The sequence below is a fragment of the Trichosurus vulpecula genome, chromosome 2 (genome assembly GCF_011100635.1).
Source record: "Trichosurus vulpecula isolate mTriVul1 chromosome 2, mTriVul1.pri, whole genome shotgun sequence".
NCBI lineage: Eukaryota > Metazoa > Chordata > Mammalia > Diprotodontia > Phalangeridae > Trichosurus > Trichosurus vulpecula.
In genome coordinates, this window is record NC_050574.1 from 19,205,314 (window position 1) to 19,226,319 (window position 21,006).

The 21,006-nt window shown below is 43.1% G+C and overlaps 1 protein-coding gene across 1 annotated transcript; it reads right to left on the minus strand.

The window, feature by feature from the left end:
- Positions 1-6,914: 6,914 nt before the first annotated feature.
- Positions 6,915-14,297, minus strand: RBP7 (retinol binding protein 7). Its single transcript, XM_036747088.1, has 4 exons — positions 14,225-14,297; positions 8,635-8,813; positions 8,436-8,537; positions 6,915-7,152 (listed from the first exon to the last, which is right to left on the minus strand). The coding sequence occupies exons 1-4, from the start codon at positions 14,295-14,297 to the stop codon at positions 7,102-7,104; spliced, it is 405 nt and encodes a 134-aa protein (XP_036602983.1). The 3' UTR covers positions 6,915-7,101.
- Between the last annotated feature and the right edge of the window lie 6,709 nt (positions 14,298-21,006).

Sequence of the window (21,006 nt, forward strand, 5' to 3'; positions counted from 1 at the left end):
TCTCAATTACACATAAAATGGGGATACTTTTCTTTTTTCTCAATCACATGTAAAAATGAGAATACACTCTTGTTTTTTCTCTCTGATTTTATTTTATTTTATTTTCAATTACATGTAAAAATGAGAATACGCTTTTCTTTTTTCTTTCTGATTTTATTTCTTTTTTTCTCGATTACATGTAAAAATGGGAATATTCTTTTCTATGTCACCTTAGTCTCTGGAAGAATAGGTTTGAACTTGAATACGGCATTCACCCCACCAACTTTTCTTCCGAATGAGCCCTAGTCATATCCGGTACTGCTGGATTGAACTGAGCATGGTGGATGAAGCAGGACTTTGCTCTTCACCATCTGGCTTCCAGAAAATTCCAGCCTGGACTCCAGCTCAGGCCTTTTAGTGCCTTATTCTCTTGACCTCCCTGACTTCCTTTAAGCCCCAACCAAAATCTCATCTTTTACATGAAACCTTTCCCAACCCCTCTTACTTCTAGTGCCTTTTTCCTGTTAATTATCTCCTATTCATCCTGTATAGAGCTTGCTGTGTATATATTTGTTTTCATATTGTCTCCCCAATTCCATTGTAAGCTCCCTGAGGGCAAGGACTGCCTTTTGCCTCTTTTTGTTTTCTGAGCACTTTCCAGGGACTACCTCCAGTCCTCTTGATCTATATCTGGCCACTGGACCCAGATGGTTCTGGAGGAAAGAGTGAGGCTGGTGACTGCATAGGCCTCCCTCACTTAAATGCAATTCACTTGCAGGTCATGGCATCACCTTCCTGATGTCGTGGTCCTCTTTGAGAATGAAGGACAAACAACAACAATTTAGCACATTGCCTGGCACATAGTAGGTTCTTTGTAAATATTGATGGATTGACCTTTTGATATTCACAAGATCATAGCCATCTCCAATTGCCTTTACCTAAAAGCAGGAAAGAATAGATAGAGAAGAGACAGAAGCAACAGCAGGGTCACATGTTTATGCATCCATGGCCCTGGTGAAGACCTGAAGACCTGAAGCCTCTCTTCCCACAGCGAGCTTTGCCTTTGCCTCCTCACTTGAACATGACCAGACAGGAATGTGGACTTAGCTTATTTTTCCACTTAATGTTTTTTGAATACACAGCCTAACAACAATCTGCCTCTTCATTACATGGTTAACCGATGGTAACCAGTTAAGGAATGACTGCTCATGCTCCAAGTTGTGGAGCAAGATCCTTCTATTAGACATCATGATGCTTTTCAGAAGCAGCTTCTCCAGCCTCTTCCATGTGAGGATTATATCACCTGAGCACAGTGTGTATACTCACCAGCCCCACATATTTGTTTTCTAGACAAGAAAACTGAGGTTCATGAGGGTCAAGTGACTGGCCCAAGGCCACCCAAATAAGCTTCAGAGGCAGGATTTGAAACCAGATCTTTTGACTCCAGTCTCAGTGCTTTTCTCTGCTGTACCATATATTGGCTTACAGTATGCCTTGGCGGGTCAGAGTAACTTGTAACCAGAAAACAGACAATGTGTTGTTATTTTAAACATTGTTTTTGTTATTTATTTATTATATAACATTTGTTATCATATAACATTTGGAGTCAAAAAGAAGAGGCTGAACTACCCGCATCAAAGATTAAAAGCTTTATTATTTATTGCCAGCATTTTGTGCATCAGTTTTGTTTTAAGACGAGAATTTCAGTGCAGTAGATTTTCTTAAGAGGAGAGTAACTTATGGACTGACTTGTGTTACCTCAAATAAAAGTAAATTTTATTTAGCTTTATTATTTAATGTGTAACTAGCACCTGTTTGTAGAGCATGCCCTGAAGTGCAAGCATGTTTTACATGTTTTCTTTATTTGATGTACACTGTTCTTTGTACACAATTTAGAATTAATTAATTCCAAGCCCTTGGCTTGAAATCAGAAAGACTCATTTTCCTGGGTTCAGATCTTGCCTGAAACCCTGTGTGACTCCGGGCAAGTCACTTAATTCTGTATGCCTCAGTTTCCTCATTTGTCAAATAAACTGGAGAAGGAAATGGCAAACCACTCCAGTATCTTTGACACCCAAACAGGGTGATGAAGAGTCAGATGCAGCTGAAAAAAATGACTGAACTACAAATTTAGTATATTTTTACCTGTGTCTTTTGTTACCACTAATGCATGATTGTGTACATTGTATACCACTAATGTGTAATGTACAATGTTACCACTGATGTGTAATTAGCAACTTTGAAGTAAATTCATTTTCATATCAGAGGTCACCTTCCTATAAAAAGTGTTCTCTTACCTATGTTTTGTGTGAGGACTACAACCTTATCAGTCTCTACTCCTCCTAAGGGGGAACTGAATGGGAATTGAATTGGAATTAGTTGGAGTTCTAAAAGGGGAAACATTTGGAATTAATTGAAAAATTTGTTTTAAATAACTGCAAAAAAAATTGAGTAAAAATGTTGAGAAAGCAACAAGATCTGTGTATGTAATGTAAAAGGTTTTAAGAATTCTACCTTCTGTGGTATTTCAAATATTAAGCTTTTGATTTTCCAGTTTGTATTTGAATTTCTTAAATATATCAGTATAACAGTTTGCTAACTTACATCACAGAAAGTTAAATGACAGGCAGGACAGAGCCTTAGGCATACCCATGGTTAATGGCCTGGACTTGGATGAAGATCCACCAAAGACTGAAAAAGAAAGGTCAGGCAGATAGATGGCTAACCAGGAGAGAGCAGTGTCACGAAAACCTAGAGAGAAAAGAGTATCAGGGAGAAGAGGGTGATGGATAGTGGCAAAGGCTGCAGAGAGAAGAGAACCCAGCATAGAGCGGGGAAACTGAGCCAATATGGCAGAGTAGCAGGAAGAAGTAGAGCCATATCTCTCCCTTCTCCCTCCCTCCTCCAACACCTCCTAACTCCTCCAAATACATTTAGAAAGTATACCAAGGGGCAGCTAGGTGGCACAGTGAGTAGAGCACCGGCCCTGAAGTCAGGAGGACCTAGGTTCAAATCTGGCCTCAGACACTTGACATGCTTACTAGCTGTGTGACCTTGGGCAAGTCATTTAATCCCAATTGTCCTGCCTTCCCCCCTGCAAAAAATTAATTAATTAATTAAAAAATTAGAAAATATACCAGACCCACCAGACCCAATCCTGATGGTGGGCAATACAAGACCAAAACTTACTATGAGTCTCAATGGAAGGGAGAGAAGGGACATTTTCATTTCATTGGGTTTCCATGACACTGCTGTCTCCTGGCTCATCTGCCTTTCTGGCTGCTCTTTCTCAGTCTTCTCTTTGGCATCATTAAGCCTACCCTGCTGCCTGTCTGTAGGCATACTCCAAGGCTATGTCCTTGGCTCTTTTCTCCTCTCTCTACACTTTCTCTCTTAGCGACCTTATCAGTATCCACTGATTCCACCACCCTCTTTATGCACAGGGTTCCCAGATCTACACACCTAGCCCTAATGTCTTTCTTGAGCTAATACCCAATAATTTCCCCCTCAGATTAATTCTTCTTGACTTTCAATGTGCCCTCTGGAGTCTCATCATCCTGTAAGATCAGATCTTCTTGGACACTTGAACCTCAGTATCCCCTGCCCCCTCTGATTGGAGAGTATGGAGGCTGGGCAGTGGAGAGCTCTTCCCAGAGCAGCTGACCCATCATTTCCCATCCCAGGCACTCCTTTAGACTTTCATCATACCCCTGGCACCTGGTCTTTTTGTCAGTTTACTTTCATGTGTTGTCATCTTCCATTAAATTGTGAGCTCCTTGAGGGCAAGGACTGCCTTTCGCCTTTCTTTATACCCGCAGCACTTAGTACAGTCATTGGCACATTGTAGGAATTTAGTAAATGTTTATTGACTAATTGACATCTTAAACTCAATGTGTCCAAAATAGGACTTAATATGTTTTTTACCCAAACCCATCCATCTTCCAAACTGCTTATTTTTGTCAAGGGTACCACGGCCCTTGTAATTTTACCCATAGAGGACAGAGACCAATTAAATATCAGTTACAATAGTCTAAGCAAGAAGTGATTAGGTCTCAACCAGAGTAGTGGCCCTGTGAGTGGAGATGAAAGACATACTGTAGAGGAATTTGACATCTGATTGGAACCATAGTGTGGGTAAGAAAGGGTGAATAGACAAGGATACTCTTAGGTTGTGTACCTGGGTGACAGGAGGGTGGTAGCAGAAATAAGTACGTTTATAGAAGTGGCAGGTTTCTTTCCTCTTCCTTCCTTCCTTCCTTTCTTTCTCTTTCTTTCTTTCTTCCTTCCTTCCTTCCTTCTTTCCTTCCTTCTTTCCTTCCTTTCTTCTTTCCTTCCTTCCTTCCTTCCTTCCTTCCTTTCTTCTTTCTTTCCTTTCTCTCTTCCTTCTTTTCTTTTTGAGGTGTTGGGGGATGTAACTATATCCATCTTTGACATGTTGAGTTTGATCAAGAAAGTTATTGGATACCCAGACAGAGATGTCCAGTAGGCAGTTGGCATACCAGTCTACAATTCAGGGGAGAGGTTAGGGTTGGATATATAGACTTGGGAGTTAAATGTTATAAAGTTAATAATTGAATAGGGAGCTGAGATCCCTAAGATAAGAGAAAAAGGTCCAAGACAATGTCTTGAAGAATACTCTCAATCAATCATCGAACCTTTATTAAGTGTCTACAATGTGTCAGAAATTATGCTAGAAAGACAATCGTTCAGGAGAGGAGACTGGGAAATAGTAGGACAGATGAGAAAAGCAAGAGAAAGCAGGGTCAGAGAAGCCAATGGAAGAATATTCAAGATGAGAAGGCCATGACTATGTCAAAAACAACAGCGACAAAAGAGAATGAGGACGGTAAAAAGGCCATTAGATTTAATAGAATGGCAGTTAGGAGATTATTTACCAATAATTTATATTTATTGATTACCAATGATTATATATTACATAAATTATATGCATATGTAATGTAAATTACCAATAATTTATAAGCCAATATTTACCTTGGAGAGAGCACGTTCAGGTTGATAAATGGTGGGTTCAGAATCCAACTTACAATCTCTTTGAGCCTCAGTTTCCCCACATGAAAATGATCTTAATTAATGATCACAGGGTTACTCTAGAGAAACTGCTGCTTAAAACTTTGACTCTGCCTCTGGGTCCCCCCAGCTGTGATAGGGGAGCTTGTAAAAATAAAAATAACTTTAAAAGACTTTGTTAAGATGCTTAGGTACATCTTACTCTGTGACCCTGGGCAATTCATTTAACCCCAATTGCCTCACCAAAAAAGATGCTTGGTACAAATAATCTATAAGTCTTAAGAGTTGAGTCTCTGACCAAGTGCAAAGAAATGTACATACATCTCTGACTGAGTCTACACCCCACTTCACCCTCACTCCTCAAGATCCCACCACTGTCCTCCACAGCCTTGCCTCCTCTCCCAGATGACCTCACTTCCAACTTTATCGAAAGAAGAGAAGGTGTCGAGAGCTTTCTCATTTTCCATCCTCTTCACCTCAAAACCTTTGTGTGTCCTTAACTCTCCCCTTCTTTGATTTGATCTCAGAGGATGAACTGGTCCTCCTCCTCCCCAGGTCTAACCAGTCCACTTAGGGCTTTGATCTCGGCTCCTCTAAGAGCTTTCTCCATCAATTATTCTCTCACTTTTATCTTCAGCCCCTTCCTCTTTCAGGGCTCCTTCTCCACTGCCTATTAACTGGCTCAAGGCTCCAAAAGATCTGTGATCTCATAGACGTGATCCAATGGGGCAGGTTGCAACCTATTCATTATGACCCTTCACATAAAACTTGTGCCTGTGTTTTTCAGTAAATCCACCCAGGGGCGTTCACCCAAGGTGTTGGGGCTCAAGGCTCTGCTGCCTGACTTTTTTTTAAAGCACCATTCCTCAACGCTGCTATTCTCTCAAATTATTATCCAATATCTTTCGTTCTGTTCACAGCTAAACTTGCTGAAAATATAATCTCTACTCATTACTTGTTCACCTCATCGCTGCCCAGTCATTCCTTTGTCCCTGTGGCTTTTGACCACACCGCTATACAATCATCAAGCCTTTCAATACCAATTACACGCCAAGTGGCAGATAGTTAGATGACCCAGTGGATAGAGTGCTTCAGCCTCATGAGTTCCAATCAGGCCTCAGACACTTGCCCAGTGATTCTGGGCAGGTCACTTCACCTTGTTTGCCTCAGTTTCCTCATCTGTAAAATGAGCTAGAGAAGAAAATGGTAAACCACTCCAGTATCTTTGCCAAGAAAACCCCAAATGGGGTCATGAAAAGTTGGACACAACTGAAAGAACTCAACAAGAACGATAAATGTCAGGTGCTGGGATACAAAAACTAGAAAGAAACAATTCTTGTAGGTGTTTACAATCTACCAAAGGGAGCTAACGTGTTCATATCTAGGTATATGCAAAACAGATTCAAGATAATTTGGAATGCAGCACCGCACCTAGGTGGGCTTGGACCATCCCAGTGACACTTGGGATGGCTAGGGAGATAAGATACCTGATTGGCTGAGAGATCTCTGAACCCATGACCACATGTGTAAGGAGACAGAGAGAGACAAAGAGGGACATATAGACAGGGAGAAGCAGAAAGGTGGGGAAGGGGAAGAGAGACTTTGAATGGCGGATGGAGGTCCCCGAGACCCAGGTACATGGGGATGAATCAATACCACTGTCAAGACCTAAGAAATTACCAAAAAAGGCTCTTGAGCAGCAAATATAAAGTGTCTCATTGGGAGTCTGAGAACCATGTTTCCAGTCTCACCTCTGTCTCATGTGCGGCCCTGAATGGGTCACTTCCTTTCTCTGGGCCTTAATTTCCTCATCTGTAAAATGATACAGATGGCCTCTGTATCTATGATCCTACAAATCCCTTTGGACCCCTCTGTTGATAAATAACAACTGAACACTTGAGTGGTTTAGAAAAAAAGTTTATTGTAACTGGCCAGACTAAGGTTGTGGCTGTACCCAGGCAAAGTTAATAAAAAGAAAGAAGAGGGGGTGAGTCTTCTGCTCCACGAGCCCTTGCAAGGTTGTTTGACATCAACCCAGTTAGAGCCACAGGTCTCCTCAGGGTGCATGTGCACACTCAGCATTGGCTTTCTCCTTCAGGCTCTCTGGAATCTCTGTTTGCATACTTGGCCTTCGCAGAACATTTCCTGGAGTCAGACGCAGAAGGGAAGAAGGGGATTGGGGGAGGGAAGAAAAAAGGGTGAGATCAGCACTTAAGAACACAATGTCTTCCCTGAGATCTTAGATGGATTAATTACTAGCTCCACAAGCTGGGCCACAATCCAAGGGACTGTGTACCAAGGTGCCATAGGCTTTGGGCAGGAGCCTGTGGGGTTTGAGCAAAACATATTACAAGGTATTTCCCACCTACCACTAATTGATTCTGCAATGAATAAGTGAAAACTTCAATAGTGGTGAAGATCCTTTGGGCCAATCACAGGTTTGTATAACATTGCAACAGGATTTTGTGACTTTAGGGTTTGGAGACTGAATGTTGTTGTTGGTTTGGGGTTTTTTTTTTTAGGGTTGGAGGAGGTAATCAAACATATTTCTAAAGCACAATATTTAGTGGGACCTTGCACATAGTAGGACCTTTATAATGCTCATTGTTGGTTGAACTACAATGGCAGACACAGGAAGATCTGGGCAGAGACATAGTGGAGACAGAACTAGCCTCAGAATCAGCACGACCTCTGCCACATACTGGCTGTAGGACTCTGGGTAAATGGATCACTCTCTCAAGGCCTCAGACAACTCTGTAAGACCATAACAACTGCCACTTTCCTTTGATGGAGGGAGAGACATCCTCCACATGGGCAGTTCCTCGTACCAAGGAAGTCACAATAAGAAGCTGTTGTCTCATAGTCCTGCCTCCAGAGGATTGAAGGTAAGACTCAACCTCCCATCCCCCACAGCACCCCATCATAACCATCTTGCCATTTAGGGTAAAGTTTTTCATTTTGTTTTCACATAGCCTATACAGCAATCTGCCTCTACAGCACTGTGGCTGTGTTGTATGTGTGTACCATGGAACCCTCTGGCAATCAATCTGGTGAAATCTGTAGACCCCTGCTCAGAATCATGTTTTTAAATACATATAATAAAAGACATAGGATTGTGGCACAGTGGATAGAGCACTGGCCCTGGAGTCAGGAGGACTTGAGTTCAAATCCAACTTCAGACATTCTAGTTGTGTGACCCTGGGCAAGTCACTTAATCCAACTGCCTTCAAAAAAGAAAAAAAAAAGACATAGGAAGACATACAAAGGAAACCCAAAGTTAGTGAAAAGAAATATGTGATTTTTTCCCATCCAAATTGATGAAACGTATCCACCACCCCTTGGGAGATGGGGCAGGTGGGGGTGGTCCATGGACCTCAGCTTGAGAAGCTCTGTCTTCCAACAAAAGGAAACAGGTAATTCACAAATACCAGTTGTAATTCGTCCCCTTCAATCCAGTGGGTCCAACCTCGGTTCGCCTTTTCCCCCTTCTGGACACAGGTGAGTCTATCATTGTCCCATGTGACCAAGCTCTGTAGTAAGAGAAAGAATGAAGTTTAGTCCAGGGGGCACATTTCTAAGCCAGAGAGCTCTTGAGCATCAGATATCAGTCATTTTCTCCATCCTTACCTTGCACTTTCTGTTATCTAGGCCTTTGGTATTCTCATCAAATTCCTCTCCAACTTTAAACTGGACAAGGTAGTTGCGGAAGGTGCTGAGCGTGTGGATAGTGAAGCTGTCGCCATTTTGTTTGATCACTTTCTGTGGCTTTACCATCTTCGCTATCTTCCGGGTAGCAAAGTCAATGCCTTGAAAATAAATGAAGAAAAATCTCAGTTGCCTGTTTTGGCTGATTTGAAGGCAGGTAATAATTTGGCAGCTGTCTAAAAAACAGTCAAGGGTGTTCACCGCCAAGAAAGTCAGGGCAATTTGTTGCCAATACCAGATACTTGTGGAAAGTTTTGGGGCTCACCTCTGTTAAGAGGTCATCTGGTTAAAATTGTTTTTACATGTGATTGGGGGGAAAATAAAATACTAAATAAAAAGAATAGGTCATCTGAGGGAAAACAAATAAGAATAAATGGATAAAGAATCCTGACAAGGCTAAAGAGCTGGGGTACTTCATCTTTTTATGTGTGAACCAGGCCCTTTGGGTAGTCTGGTGAAGCCTATGGACCCCTTCTCAGAATCTGTCTCAGCCAGCAGTGAGACTTTTGGATCACTTTGTATAAAGGGTTACAAAGGAAATCAATTCTACTGAAATATAGTTATCAAAATATTTTTTAAAATACCTCTGCCATAAAGGAAGAGCTCAGGAAATGTTTTGAATGTAGCAGATCACAGGGGGTAGTGTTTCTGGCAGACAGAGGAATCTGGCAATTTCTTTTACCAGATATCTGGGAACCAGGAGGCTGTGATTACATTTTCTTTCTTTTTTTTTTTTTTTGAAGGGAAGAAGGCAGGGCAACTGGGGTTAAGTGACTTGCCCAGCTCACAGAGTTAGTATGTCAAGTGTCTGAGGCCGGATTTGAACTCAAGTCCTCCCGTCTCCAGGGCCAGTGCTCTGTTCATTGCTCCACCTAGCTGCCCCTTAATAAATGCTTCTTGCTGTGCCTTGCCCCCCTCTCCTGCTTAGCAAGATATAAGATTGTAAGAAAGATTTTTTTGAAAAAGGGAAAAAAAAATTTTAGAACCCCTCACACACACAACAGCCAAGTCTACATACTTTTAAAATATACCTAAATCTTTTTTCAAAGCATGAATAAAGGACATAAATATGTTCAAATATAACTTGAGGCGCTATCCAAGTCTGTTTTATTGGCTTTTCTCAGCTGTTAGTTATGCTGTTACTTTAATTAGCTTTATCTGTCCCCTAGGTGGCACAGTGGATAGTGTATTGAACTAGCCAGATGGAGAGCCCTAGGAGCATACAGCCATACAGTGATCTTTGTCAATTTTGCCTCACCAGCTAGATTGTAAGCTTTGATTTAATGTTAGCCCAGAATTTACGTTCGGTGATGCCTCTTTGCACTTGGCTCTGAACACTTACGAAAAGACAGAATAGTAAGAAAAACATAACATCTTCCATTTTGTACCATGTGTGACCAAAATGTCATGTGCAGGATTGAGCTGCATCCTCCGGGATTCTGGTGGGATATGGATGGTGGCACTTTGAAATGATGGGATGCTTGCAACCAGCCCCACTGTGCTTCTTGCTTGAGAAATAAGAGACACACAGGGGTCTGATCTCCTCCAGCTGTAGTCAAAGCTGCCAGCCCTTTTTTATGCTATTTTCCTTCTGATTAGGTTTACTTACCACCATCCCCTCACATTGTCATCTGTGTCCTGTGTTCAATTACAACCAACAAAAATCCAGGGCTTGCCAAATCCTTGCTTGGTGTGATTTATAATGGCAGCTCATAGGTATGCAGGAAGAGGTTTTTCATCCCTTTAGAGAGATGGGAAACACATTCCTGCAACCCTTGAGCTGAGGTGCTGAGGGTTGGGAGTGGGTAGTAATGGACATGAAGCCCATATGCAAGTCCCACAAAGAAGGGAGGGTCAGTAATATCATGCCTGTAGGCAAGAGAATAAGCATTTATATAGTGCCTACTATATACCAGGCACTGTGCTAAGTGTGTTTCTTGTTTGTTTTTGTAAATATTTCATTTGGTCCTTACAAGAACCCATTTATGGTTAAGCAAACTGAGGCAGAGGTTAAGTGACATGCCCAGGGTCACACAACTAGTACATGTCTGAGGCTGGATTCAAAATCAGGTCTTCTCTGACTCCGAGTCACACATGTTCACGCACCTGCCTACACTGTCCTATCTAATAACAGCACATGATTAAGTGCACGAGTGCTATGAACAGAAAGCACTATTTTAGGAGGTTAGAAGAAAAAAGGGGGTCACTATGGCTAGCTGAGTTAAGGTTCCTAAGTAGGGACAGGAAAGGGCTAGTGGTATTGTGGAATTCAAGCAGGTAAGAGCATAGAGAAACAGCATGGCATAGTGGGAGCCAGGAAGACCTGGGTTCAAATCCTGCCAGGATGATGGGTATCCATGAGCAAATGTCTTTTCCACTTACTGAGGAATGGCTCATATGCATCAGTGGATGGAGTTTCCATTCTCTGGAAGATCCTCACGCCAATGAAATCACGGCCCTGGAACCAAGACCAGAGCACCAATAGAGGTACTGAGACCAGAATTAAGGGGAGACGTTTGAGGGCATAGGGAACAGAGCTGCCTGGCTCAAAGAGGGGGCCCTAAGCTAAGTGACATCAAAGAACGAGACAGGGGAGCCATGATGCTTTAGGTTTTGCGAAGGACTTTAAAAGTAAACTCTTCAATCCTCACAACAACCCTGGGAGGTAAGTGGTATTATTATCCCCATTTTATGAATGAGAAAACTGAGGAGGAGAGCCAGGGTAACTCAGGTCTTCCTGACTCCAGGTCTAGCCCTCTGTGCACTATGGCGCCACCTAGGCACCACCTTAAGTTGGCCAAAGAGTTTGGACTTGTTTCTGGAGGATTGGGAAGTGGAGGCATTGAGCGAGGATCTCTAGCACACCGCTCGGTAACCCAGCCAAAGAAGCGACCTTTATACATGTTTCACATGCACTATCTTAGTTGAGCCTCACCACAGTTCAGTGAGGCAGATATTTCTGGTGACTAATTATTTTCTTCATTTTACTGATGGAAAAACGAGAACTGACGAGTTATCTGATTTTCCCAAGGTTACACAACCATTAAGTGAGGCTTTCTGAGATATGAACCTAGGTCTTCCTGATTCCAGGTCCTGGGCTCTATCAACCGAGTGCACTGGATATCAGAACATGTCCACAAGCTGGGAAACCTTTTGGAAGCATGCGAATACTTCTAATGATTCCCTAGGTAGCTTAGTGGTGCAGTGGGTAGCGTGTTGGAGCTGAAGTACAATCTGCCCCCATACACTTTCTAGCTTTGTGATCTTGGAAAGTCACCTAGTTTTCTATGGAAGCTTAGAAAAATAGCAGGGAGAGTATAGGAGCCAGGCAGTTTGGGCAGCAGGCCAATGACTCTCCCTATTCAAGAACTGAAATTACTCTGTTATATAATTTGGATTTCTCCTTGGTCACCCACCTTCACACAAAGTATGTTCCTGGGCTTAGACAAAGATAGCTCTTCCTCCTCTGGAGTTAGGAATAGGTATCCCATAGCTGTGTTCTTACCCTGTGCTATATTTTATGCCAATATTATTTCTTAACAGCAAGCTTTGGTAGCCAAGCAAAACTCAAAATCTTCACCTGATTTTTAAAGCTTCACCATCTGTACAAAAAGCTAGGTGAGAGCCAGAGACTCCACAGGGAGGAGAACAATTTTAATAATATCTCACATTTCATGACAAAGAAAACATAAAACCAAGACTCTCTCCCCTTGTAGAAATAAGTCTTAGCTTCCTTTTTCAAAAAGGTTAGGGGAAAGGAGGAAATGAGATTCCATATTAGCAAGTCCATCAGAACCAGGATTAGACTTTTGGCTTCCAGTTAGCTAAAGCATTTATGTTCGTTTCTTTTTCATAGAGTGGGAGAAAAAGCTTTGTGGAGAGAATGGGAGTGGGAGGGGGACCCAATCCCTTTTTGTGTATTAATTCATCAGTTCTTTAACAGCAGACAAAAACTAAATTAGGCTAAGCGTAGGAAAGACATGGATTTACTATAGTAACACAAGTAATGTGCTCCTCCACATTTCATTTAGAAACTGATTCAAGAAGTTATTTGGGAAATTAACAAGTTGATCAGAAGACTCTCGTCTATTTCACAATCAGAAGGTAAACAAAACACCATTTAAAAAGCTTTACCCTAAAGCAACATAATGATGAACTCCACTCTTTTAGGACCTGAATGATCCCATGAGACTATAAACTTCTAGAGGGCAGGAACTTTCATTAGTTGTTGGTCTTTCTTTGAGCCAGAAACAGTGCAGTTTCTGACACAAAATAGGAGCTTAATAAAGGCTTGTTGGACTGGATTAAAACTTGACTAAAAAGTCAGCTCCAGGATTTTCCTAAAGAGTCATCAAGAGAGGTAATTGTCAAAACCAGCACGCTCTGACACTCAGGATCAGAGAATCTTCACAGGCCATCCTATCAAAATCCTACCTTTCACAGATGAAAAATCAAAGTCTGGGTTAGGTTCTTTCCACTGTAACATATTGTGTCTCAGCTATATATCTAGAATCTAGGTTTTTATCTAGAATCTAGATTCTAGATGATAGATAGATTGATACATATATATATATATATATATATATATATATATATATACACACATACATACATACATACATACTTCACCTCATTCTGAACCTAGATCCCTTGTGAATGTTTTTCTAATACCCCTGGAAATCAGACAAGGGCTAAAGCACAGAAGATGTCAAGCCTGTTACTAGACCAGAACACAGAAGGGCAGATTTCTAACAGTGGCATGGGAAAGGCCAGGAGGGCCAGAGGCTGCTCACTTAAGTTCTCTGAAAACCCTGGATGGAAGTGGGGCTTGCTGGCACCAAGTTGCTGCCTCCTTTGTGAGCTACTTTCCCATCCGCTAAGAGGGCACACCATTTGGTTAGAGTAGAAGAGACTGGCTCCTTTTTGGCTTTTAAAAACTCTGCGGGTTCTATTGTAAGGGACTAAGCCCTCCTGGGCCCCTTCTCTCTAGGGAGAGAAAGAGAGAAACAGAGGCAGACAGAGAGACAGAAAGTTAGAGAGAAGGGGGGGGGGAGAGACAGAGAGAGAGAGACAGAAAGACAGAGAGAGACAGAGAGGAAAAGGAGGAGGAGGAGAAGAAGAAGAAGAAGAAGAGAGAGGAGAGAGAGAGGAGAGAGAGAGAGGAGGGGGGGAGGGATGGAGAGAGGAAGGGAAGGAGAGAGAGAGAGAGAGAGAGAGAGAGAGAGAGAGAGAGAGAGAGAGGAAGAAGAAGAGGAGGAGGAGAGAGAGGAGAGAGGGAGGGAGGGAGAAAGGGAGAGAGGGAGGGAGAGAGGGAGAGGGAGAGAGAGAGTGAGTGAGAGAGAGAGAGAGAGAACAGCACGTAGGAACGAGGTCATCCATCCCCTTGCCCCTAAGGCTTGGCAAGGTTAGCACCAGGGCCAGAGGGCATGCCGAATGGGGTACGCAGCTCTCCGGCCAGCACTCCCAGGGTGCCCCCGCTCCCACTTCGAGCACACTCCTCTCACTCCCCTACCTAGGGCCAGCATGTAGCCCTCGAAGTTTTCATTGCTGACCATGTTCCAGGTGCCACTGAGGTCCACGGGCATGTCTGGGGAGCAGAGCCGAAACAGCCGGCCGAGCGTGCGAGTGTATCAGCGAACTGAATGACACCGGCAGCGTGGGCTGCGGGTGGTTCAGCCCTATATGGGGGGTGTGGCGGCGGGGGCGGTACGGGGAGGGAGGATCGTTGAGTGGGAGCCCCTGGGAGCAGGTGGGCGCGGTGGAAGAAAGTTGGAACTGGGAGGAGAGCAAAGGGGAGGAAAGTTCAACTTGGCTGTGAGTGTAGAAACTCAGGAGGCATGGAGAATGAGTCTGGGTACCCTGAGAGTTAGGACCACTTCTTCCTGGCGTCCTCCAGAAGCGAGCTTAGGATCCGTGATGGTGTCTGAAAGGAGCACAAGTATCAGGAGCCCTGGATTTGAATCTCCCTTTTGCTACACACGGGGCTTTGGACAAACAATTCCTTCCCCTTTCTGGGTTTCAGTGTCCCCATCCTTATATAGAATGAGAGAAATAGACTAGACAGTCTCTAAAGTTGCCTCCAATTGGAATGTTGGTATATTGGACAGAATGTTGGATTCAGAATCTGAGGAGCCTGGTTCCAATCTCCTCTGCTTCTGTCAGAAGTGCACTGGTACCTGTGTGACCTTGGGCGTCGCTGTAAATCAGTCGTACCCTAGAGCAGCAGTTTGAGGGGCCATAGATTCTAGTCTGATACTCCTCTCGGACATATGCGATGGAAGGAGCAAGCACCCAGGCCCTGCTCTTCTGCTCCCCCTCTCTGAAGGAAATCTCAGTCTGCTTTAGAGAGAAGCGAGCCAAATTCCAGAGAGATCTACCATGCCACCTGTAAGCTGTGTATTTTTTACATTTAGACAAGCCATGTGGATCTATGTATGTATGTATGTATGTATAATGCATATATACATACCCATAACTTACATCATTTGCAATTCATTCGACAAGCAGTGACTAGATCCAGGCATGGTGCTAAGGCCCTAGGGATGCAAAGAAAAATCAAATCATTTCTGCCCTCAGGGAGCTTATATTCTACATCGGGGGCTTACATTCTATTTATTCAATAAAACAATATGCACATGGACAAATAGATACAAGGCAGTTTCCAGGGGGAGGGAACTAAGAACTTGGGGGAATCAGGACAGGGTTCCTTTAGGATGTGGCTTTTGATTTATTGAGGTCCTACTATGTGCAAAGCCCCATGTTAGGTTCTTTGATTGTTCAGTGAAAGGCTCCCTGAAATCTTGTGTAACAATTGCTCTGGCCTCACTCTCCCAGAGAGAGACTGATACAAATTCCCACAAAAGTTCTAGGGGTAACCCCGTGGGGTTAGGGGTATCGTTCTCTAATGCTATCAGTTTATGTCCCTATGCCAATCACCATTAGCTGCCAGTGAACAATAGCACAGTTCCATTTGATCAATTAACAGAAATTAGCTTTTTTTTCTTAAAGGGATATTTACTTCTAAGATAGAGCAAAAACAGAATAAACACAAACATTTCTCCCCAGTACTCTCTCTTTGCTACTTCAGTCTCTGGAGAGAGTGTGTTCAGATTTAGTGCAGTTTCTGTATAGCATTGGTCCCACCAAGTTCACATCCAAGCCTGGACTCTACTCTGAGACATCCTGGTGACTCACTTACCTGACTTTTTGAAACTCTCTAGGTTGTAGCCTTTACTGTCCTTCACCTAAAATGATTGAACAAATGCAAGGCAGAAAACTAAGACCCAGATTCATGAGTCACATTTTGACCTCAGATGAGAAGGGTCCAAGACCTTTTCCCTTTCTGCTTTGTCTCTTTTCTCTCTCCAGAATGTCACCAGGCAGAAAAGAGTCAACTAAAAGAAAAGGACGAGGTTTGAGTTGATCATTGTCTTTTGAAAGAGGACTAGATGGTCTCTGAGGGACCATCCAACTGAGGTTCTGTGAAAAGGAACCTCAGTTTTAAATTCTGTGAAATAGAGCTTACATTTATATTCTCTGCTCCTATTAGGGGACACCCTGACCCCTGGTCCGTCTCATCCCTTCTCATGCTGTTTTAGCAGGCAAAGTTCATTGTCATTTCTAGCTTAGATAGAAGTCAAAGAGATCTCTTTTCAGTTCTGCTCATTGTAAGGCTTAAATATCTAGGGTTGGTGATTTCACAAATATAAACACACACGTATATATACACATATACACACATATATGTATATACACGTGTGTGTATATGTGCATATGTATGTGTATACATATATATATATGCATAAAATCACAAGGTCTTAGTAAAGGAAAGATGCAGCTTAATTACTTATTTTCTTCTGATCCAGTAATACATATTGACTTATGCATTTGGAAATGGATTATCCAATAACCAGTGACTAAATAAGTGCATGACCTTTAAGTGTTGAAGGTCCACATACGTTTATCTAGGCGTGGCTGTACATTGACCTCCATGTATACAAAACTGAACTACTCACTGAGTAAATGCAGATAATGTTTGCTTTATTTTTGGAAACTCCTGTTCAGGGAATTAACTAGCACAGGGCAAAGGGGCTTTGTCCGAGGATGCCAACATTGGCAAAAGGCATGCTTCTTTCTGGGAGCTGTCACTACCTCGTCCTAAAATTCTCCACGAACCCATGTCACCACAACTGTCCCTGGGTTTCCACTTCTCTCTTCTCTTCAGACTCACTTTGCTCCATTATTCCCATTGGGGCAAAGGTCAGAACCGTTGGAGGACATGCTCTCTCCAAGAGTAACAATCCCATGTTGTTTTGTCCCCATGTCAATTGTCTCCTTCCCCCATCTCTATTCAAATGAATTTGCTCTCAATACAAGTATTACTAGTTTTGTCTCTGCCCCTCCTTGGCACAGGAGGTAAACGTGAATCAAGGAGAATGTGCAAGAATGGATTTATGTTGTATTTGGTCACAATCATTTCCTTCCTCACATGTGATTATCTGTTGGTGTATGGCTAGCAAACTTTGTCCTTCTCCTCTTGGAATCACAAACTGTGTGAAGCAAAGGCTGCCTAGGTAAAGACACCTTTTCTCTGCTACCATTCTCTATCCTCTCATCCCCAGTCACCTTAGCCCTCCTCCTCCTTCCCAGCATCCTTTATCCAGCTCTGCTCTCTTCCTCGATTGTGTCCTCTCTCACACTCCTCACATTCAATCAGTTGCCAAGTCCTGTTTATTTTACCTTTGTCTCAAACATGCCCCGTTCTCTCCTCTGACCCTGCATCAGTCTGATGCAGACCCTCATCACATCACGCTGGACTATTGCAATAACCTTCTGGGGGATCTGCCTGTCTCAAGTCTCTCCCCGCTGTAGTCCATCTTCCACCCAGTTACCGAAGTGGTTTTTTGTCAAGCACAAGTCTGACAATGTCACCCCCTGCTTTAAAAACTGGTGTCTCCTGATACTTCCAAGATCAAATCAAATATCCTCAGTTTGGCTTTTAAAGCCCTTCATAACCTGGTCCTTCTATCCCTTTCCTTTCCAGACTTCTTAGACCTTACTCCCTACCATATGCTCTATGCTCCAGTGACGTTGGCCTTCCTGTTCCTCACACAAGACTACGTTTCCATTGAAGGGCTCACATTCCTGGAATGCTCTCTCTTCCTCATTTCTGCCTCCAGGCTCCCCGGCTTCCTTTAAATCCCAGACAAAATCTCATCTTCTATAGGGAGCCTTTCCCAATCCCCTTTGATTCTAGTGCCTTCCCTCTGAGATTATTCAATTTATTCTGTATATAGTGTGTTTGTACATAGTTGATTGCATGTTGTCTTCCCCATTAGACTGTGAGCTCCTTGGGGGCAAGGACTTGAGCTGGAAGGGACCCAGAGCCTTTGGCTGCCTAATGGATAACTCCAAATTCGAGAGTTCCTGAGTTTAGACACTAGATCTTCTACAGGAAGATTTCCTGATTCCTCTTGCTCACTGAAGAAGAAAGAAGCTGTGGTTCCTAAAAAGCATCTGACATGGTGCCAAGGCTAGATCAGGGTTCCTGATCTAAGAGAATGTAGCAATTCTCTAGCTAAGGATTTCAGGCAGGTGCATGCTTATGAATATTTAACAGTCAGATCTCGGGGCAGGGGGATGTGTTCATGATGCACTTTTAAGTTTAATTTGCAATATTAACATATCCTCCATCACTTCAAGTCTAGGACATCTACAAAGCATAATATCAAGCCCTGACATCAAGTGTTTTGAATGCTCACACTGAAAAAAAATGGTCCTGATTTCAGCTGAGCTAGAAGCTAACAGTGGAGACTACAGGGTAAGTAGCATTCAGCAGCTATCAGTGCAGCAGCATCTGGTGGAGACTAGAGAACAGGGTTAATAGAGGCAGTGCGAAGACATTAGTATCCCTATAGCATCAGAAGCATGAGTTGTTCTTCTCCTCCATCCCTTAGTCACATATGTTCCCTAAGGGTACACCCCTTTCCTTGCCCTTGCCACATGTGCTCCTGCAATGTGTGCCTCTTTATTTGTGACCTCTGTGTGTTTATTCTCTTTTCTCACTCTGGGTATATTTGTAGAAGAATTTAACCTAAGTTTATGGGAGAGATATTTTCTTACAATAATATTTTTGGAAATGCCTTTTTTTTTCAGCTAATTGTTTTCTCTGGCTGACTACTGAAAGATAAATACACTAGTGGGGGCTCATGAGCTGTGGTTTTCAGGATGTGGACCTCACGAAATACCTTGGGTCTTGAGGTAGCTACTCCCTAGAGATCCTGTCCAAGTTGGGAGGGGGTGCTACAGTGCTAACCATAAATCCCCTTTTTGTTCTTTGTAGCAATTTAAGCTTATTTGTAATTTTGACTAGTTTGAAAGAGGCTGTGAAGTGGATAGAGTATTGGATTCAGAGTTACAAGGAGGTGGGTTTGAATTTTGCTTCAAACACTCACCATGGGGCCTTGAGCAAATCAATTAATTGCTCTGAGCTTTAGTTTCTTCTTTATGAATAAAATGTGGATGACACTACTGGCTCTACCTACCTCCCAAGGTTGTTGGACGAGAAGTGCTTCACAAACTTTGAAGTGAAAGAAGAGGAGAAGAGGAAGAAGAGGAGGAGGAGTAGGAGGAAGGAGGAGGAGAAAAAAGGAAGAAGAGGTGGAGGAAGAGGAAAAAGGAAAAGAGAAGAGGAGGAGGAAAAGGAAGAAGAGGAAGAAGAAAAAGGAGGAGGAAGAAAAAGGAGCAGGAGCTAGTATTTATATAGCACTTTAAGATTTGCAAAATGCTTTAGAAACATTATCTCATTTGATCCATACAAGAACCCTGGGAGGTAGAGGCTATTATCCCCATTTTACAAATGAGAAAACTGAGGCAGAGATGAAGTGACTTGTACAGGATCACCCTGCTAGGGAGGTCTGAATTCATGACTTCCTTAGTCTAAGTGTACTGCTGTATTCACTACACTACCTTGATACATTTTAGACTGGAAAAGGACCTTAAAGGACCTGAATCTAACCCCTTTATTTTACAGATGAGGAAATTAGGGGTCATAGGATGGAAAATGATTTATCCAAGGTCATGCAGCTAGTTAGTGGCAGTCAGGACTCAAACTTGTAGTCTGATGACCTTTCCAGTGTATCATGTTAAATTTTAAATTGGCATCCTTCAAAGCACAGCTCTCCTAGGAGATGCCACCTCCTCCCGAAGGCTTTTCCTGTCCCCCTCAATGTTCTCCTCATTAGAATTAGTATGTATATATTCCGTACTTTTTATTTATGCTGTGCAGCCCATTTGAATGTAAGGGCAGCAAATGCAGAGCCTCGCACAATGCCTAAATGTTTGTGGAATTTTAGTGGATTGTTTTTAGAGAGGAGCAGAGTGGGGAATAGGGGAACGGTTTTCTGAGAGGTAAAGTTTTTATTTTTAAGAGTCCTGAGAAGCATCATATAATAATCCATAGAGTGAGGCTGTTAGCTCTCTAGTTAACCAGAGATTCATTCCTTGAATGTAAGGTCTGTTGGGTCAAAAGTACTGGAACTGGACATTACTCAATTGTTTAAAGTATAAAGAACCATGAACTCTGACCAGGTTTCTGGGACGGTTATTTTGGTTCCTGGTGACCAGGGTAAGAGGATGTTGAGATGTTGCACGTACTTCCTCTCCCTGCCCTATTGTTCCAGAACTTGGCCAGAACGTGAATGACCTACAGACGTAACAGTTTCAGTTGAGTAGCTCGAGTCGTGCACAGCTGAAGAAGTAGCATGGCCCACAGATCTGGAGCCATCTAATCCAGACTCTTTCATTTTACAGATGCGGAAACAGAGGCCCAGAGCGGTCACAGAGATAACAACCAGCAGAACTGGGTTCCAGGGCACTTTCCTGGCACATTTCCTCACTCTCTGAGCTGTATCCCATTCCCCTGAAGCCAAGTCGGACTTTGCTCACAGGCTTGCATTAAAGTCTCTGAAGTTCGCACAAAGTGCTCATGTGGTCCTCAACAGCCGCCCTGTGAGGCAAGGAGGACAGACGTTATTACCCCCATTTTACAGACGAGGAAAATTGAGGCTTGGAAAGGTTCACTCTTCTGCAGTCCAGGCAGGTCTCCCGTGGGGCCCAAAACCCCTCTCTGGAGAAGGAAGGGGGCCCCGGACACATTCCTACCAGAGCTCTTGCTTCCTTCCTCCTGAATACACCCCATCATGCTCTGCTAGGCAGTCTAACTATGGACTCAGGCAAGGCTTGACCACTCCTCGTGCCTGAAGATGTAGTTCGGCCACCTGGAGCCCGACGCCA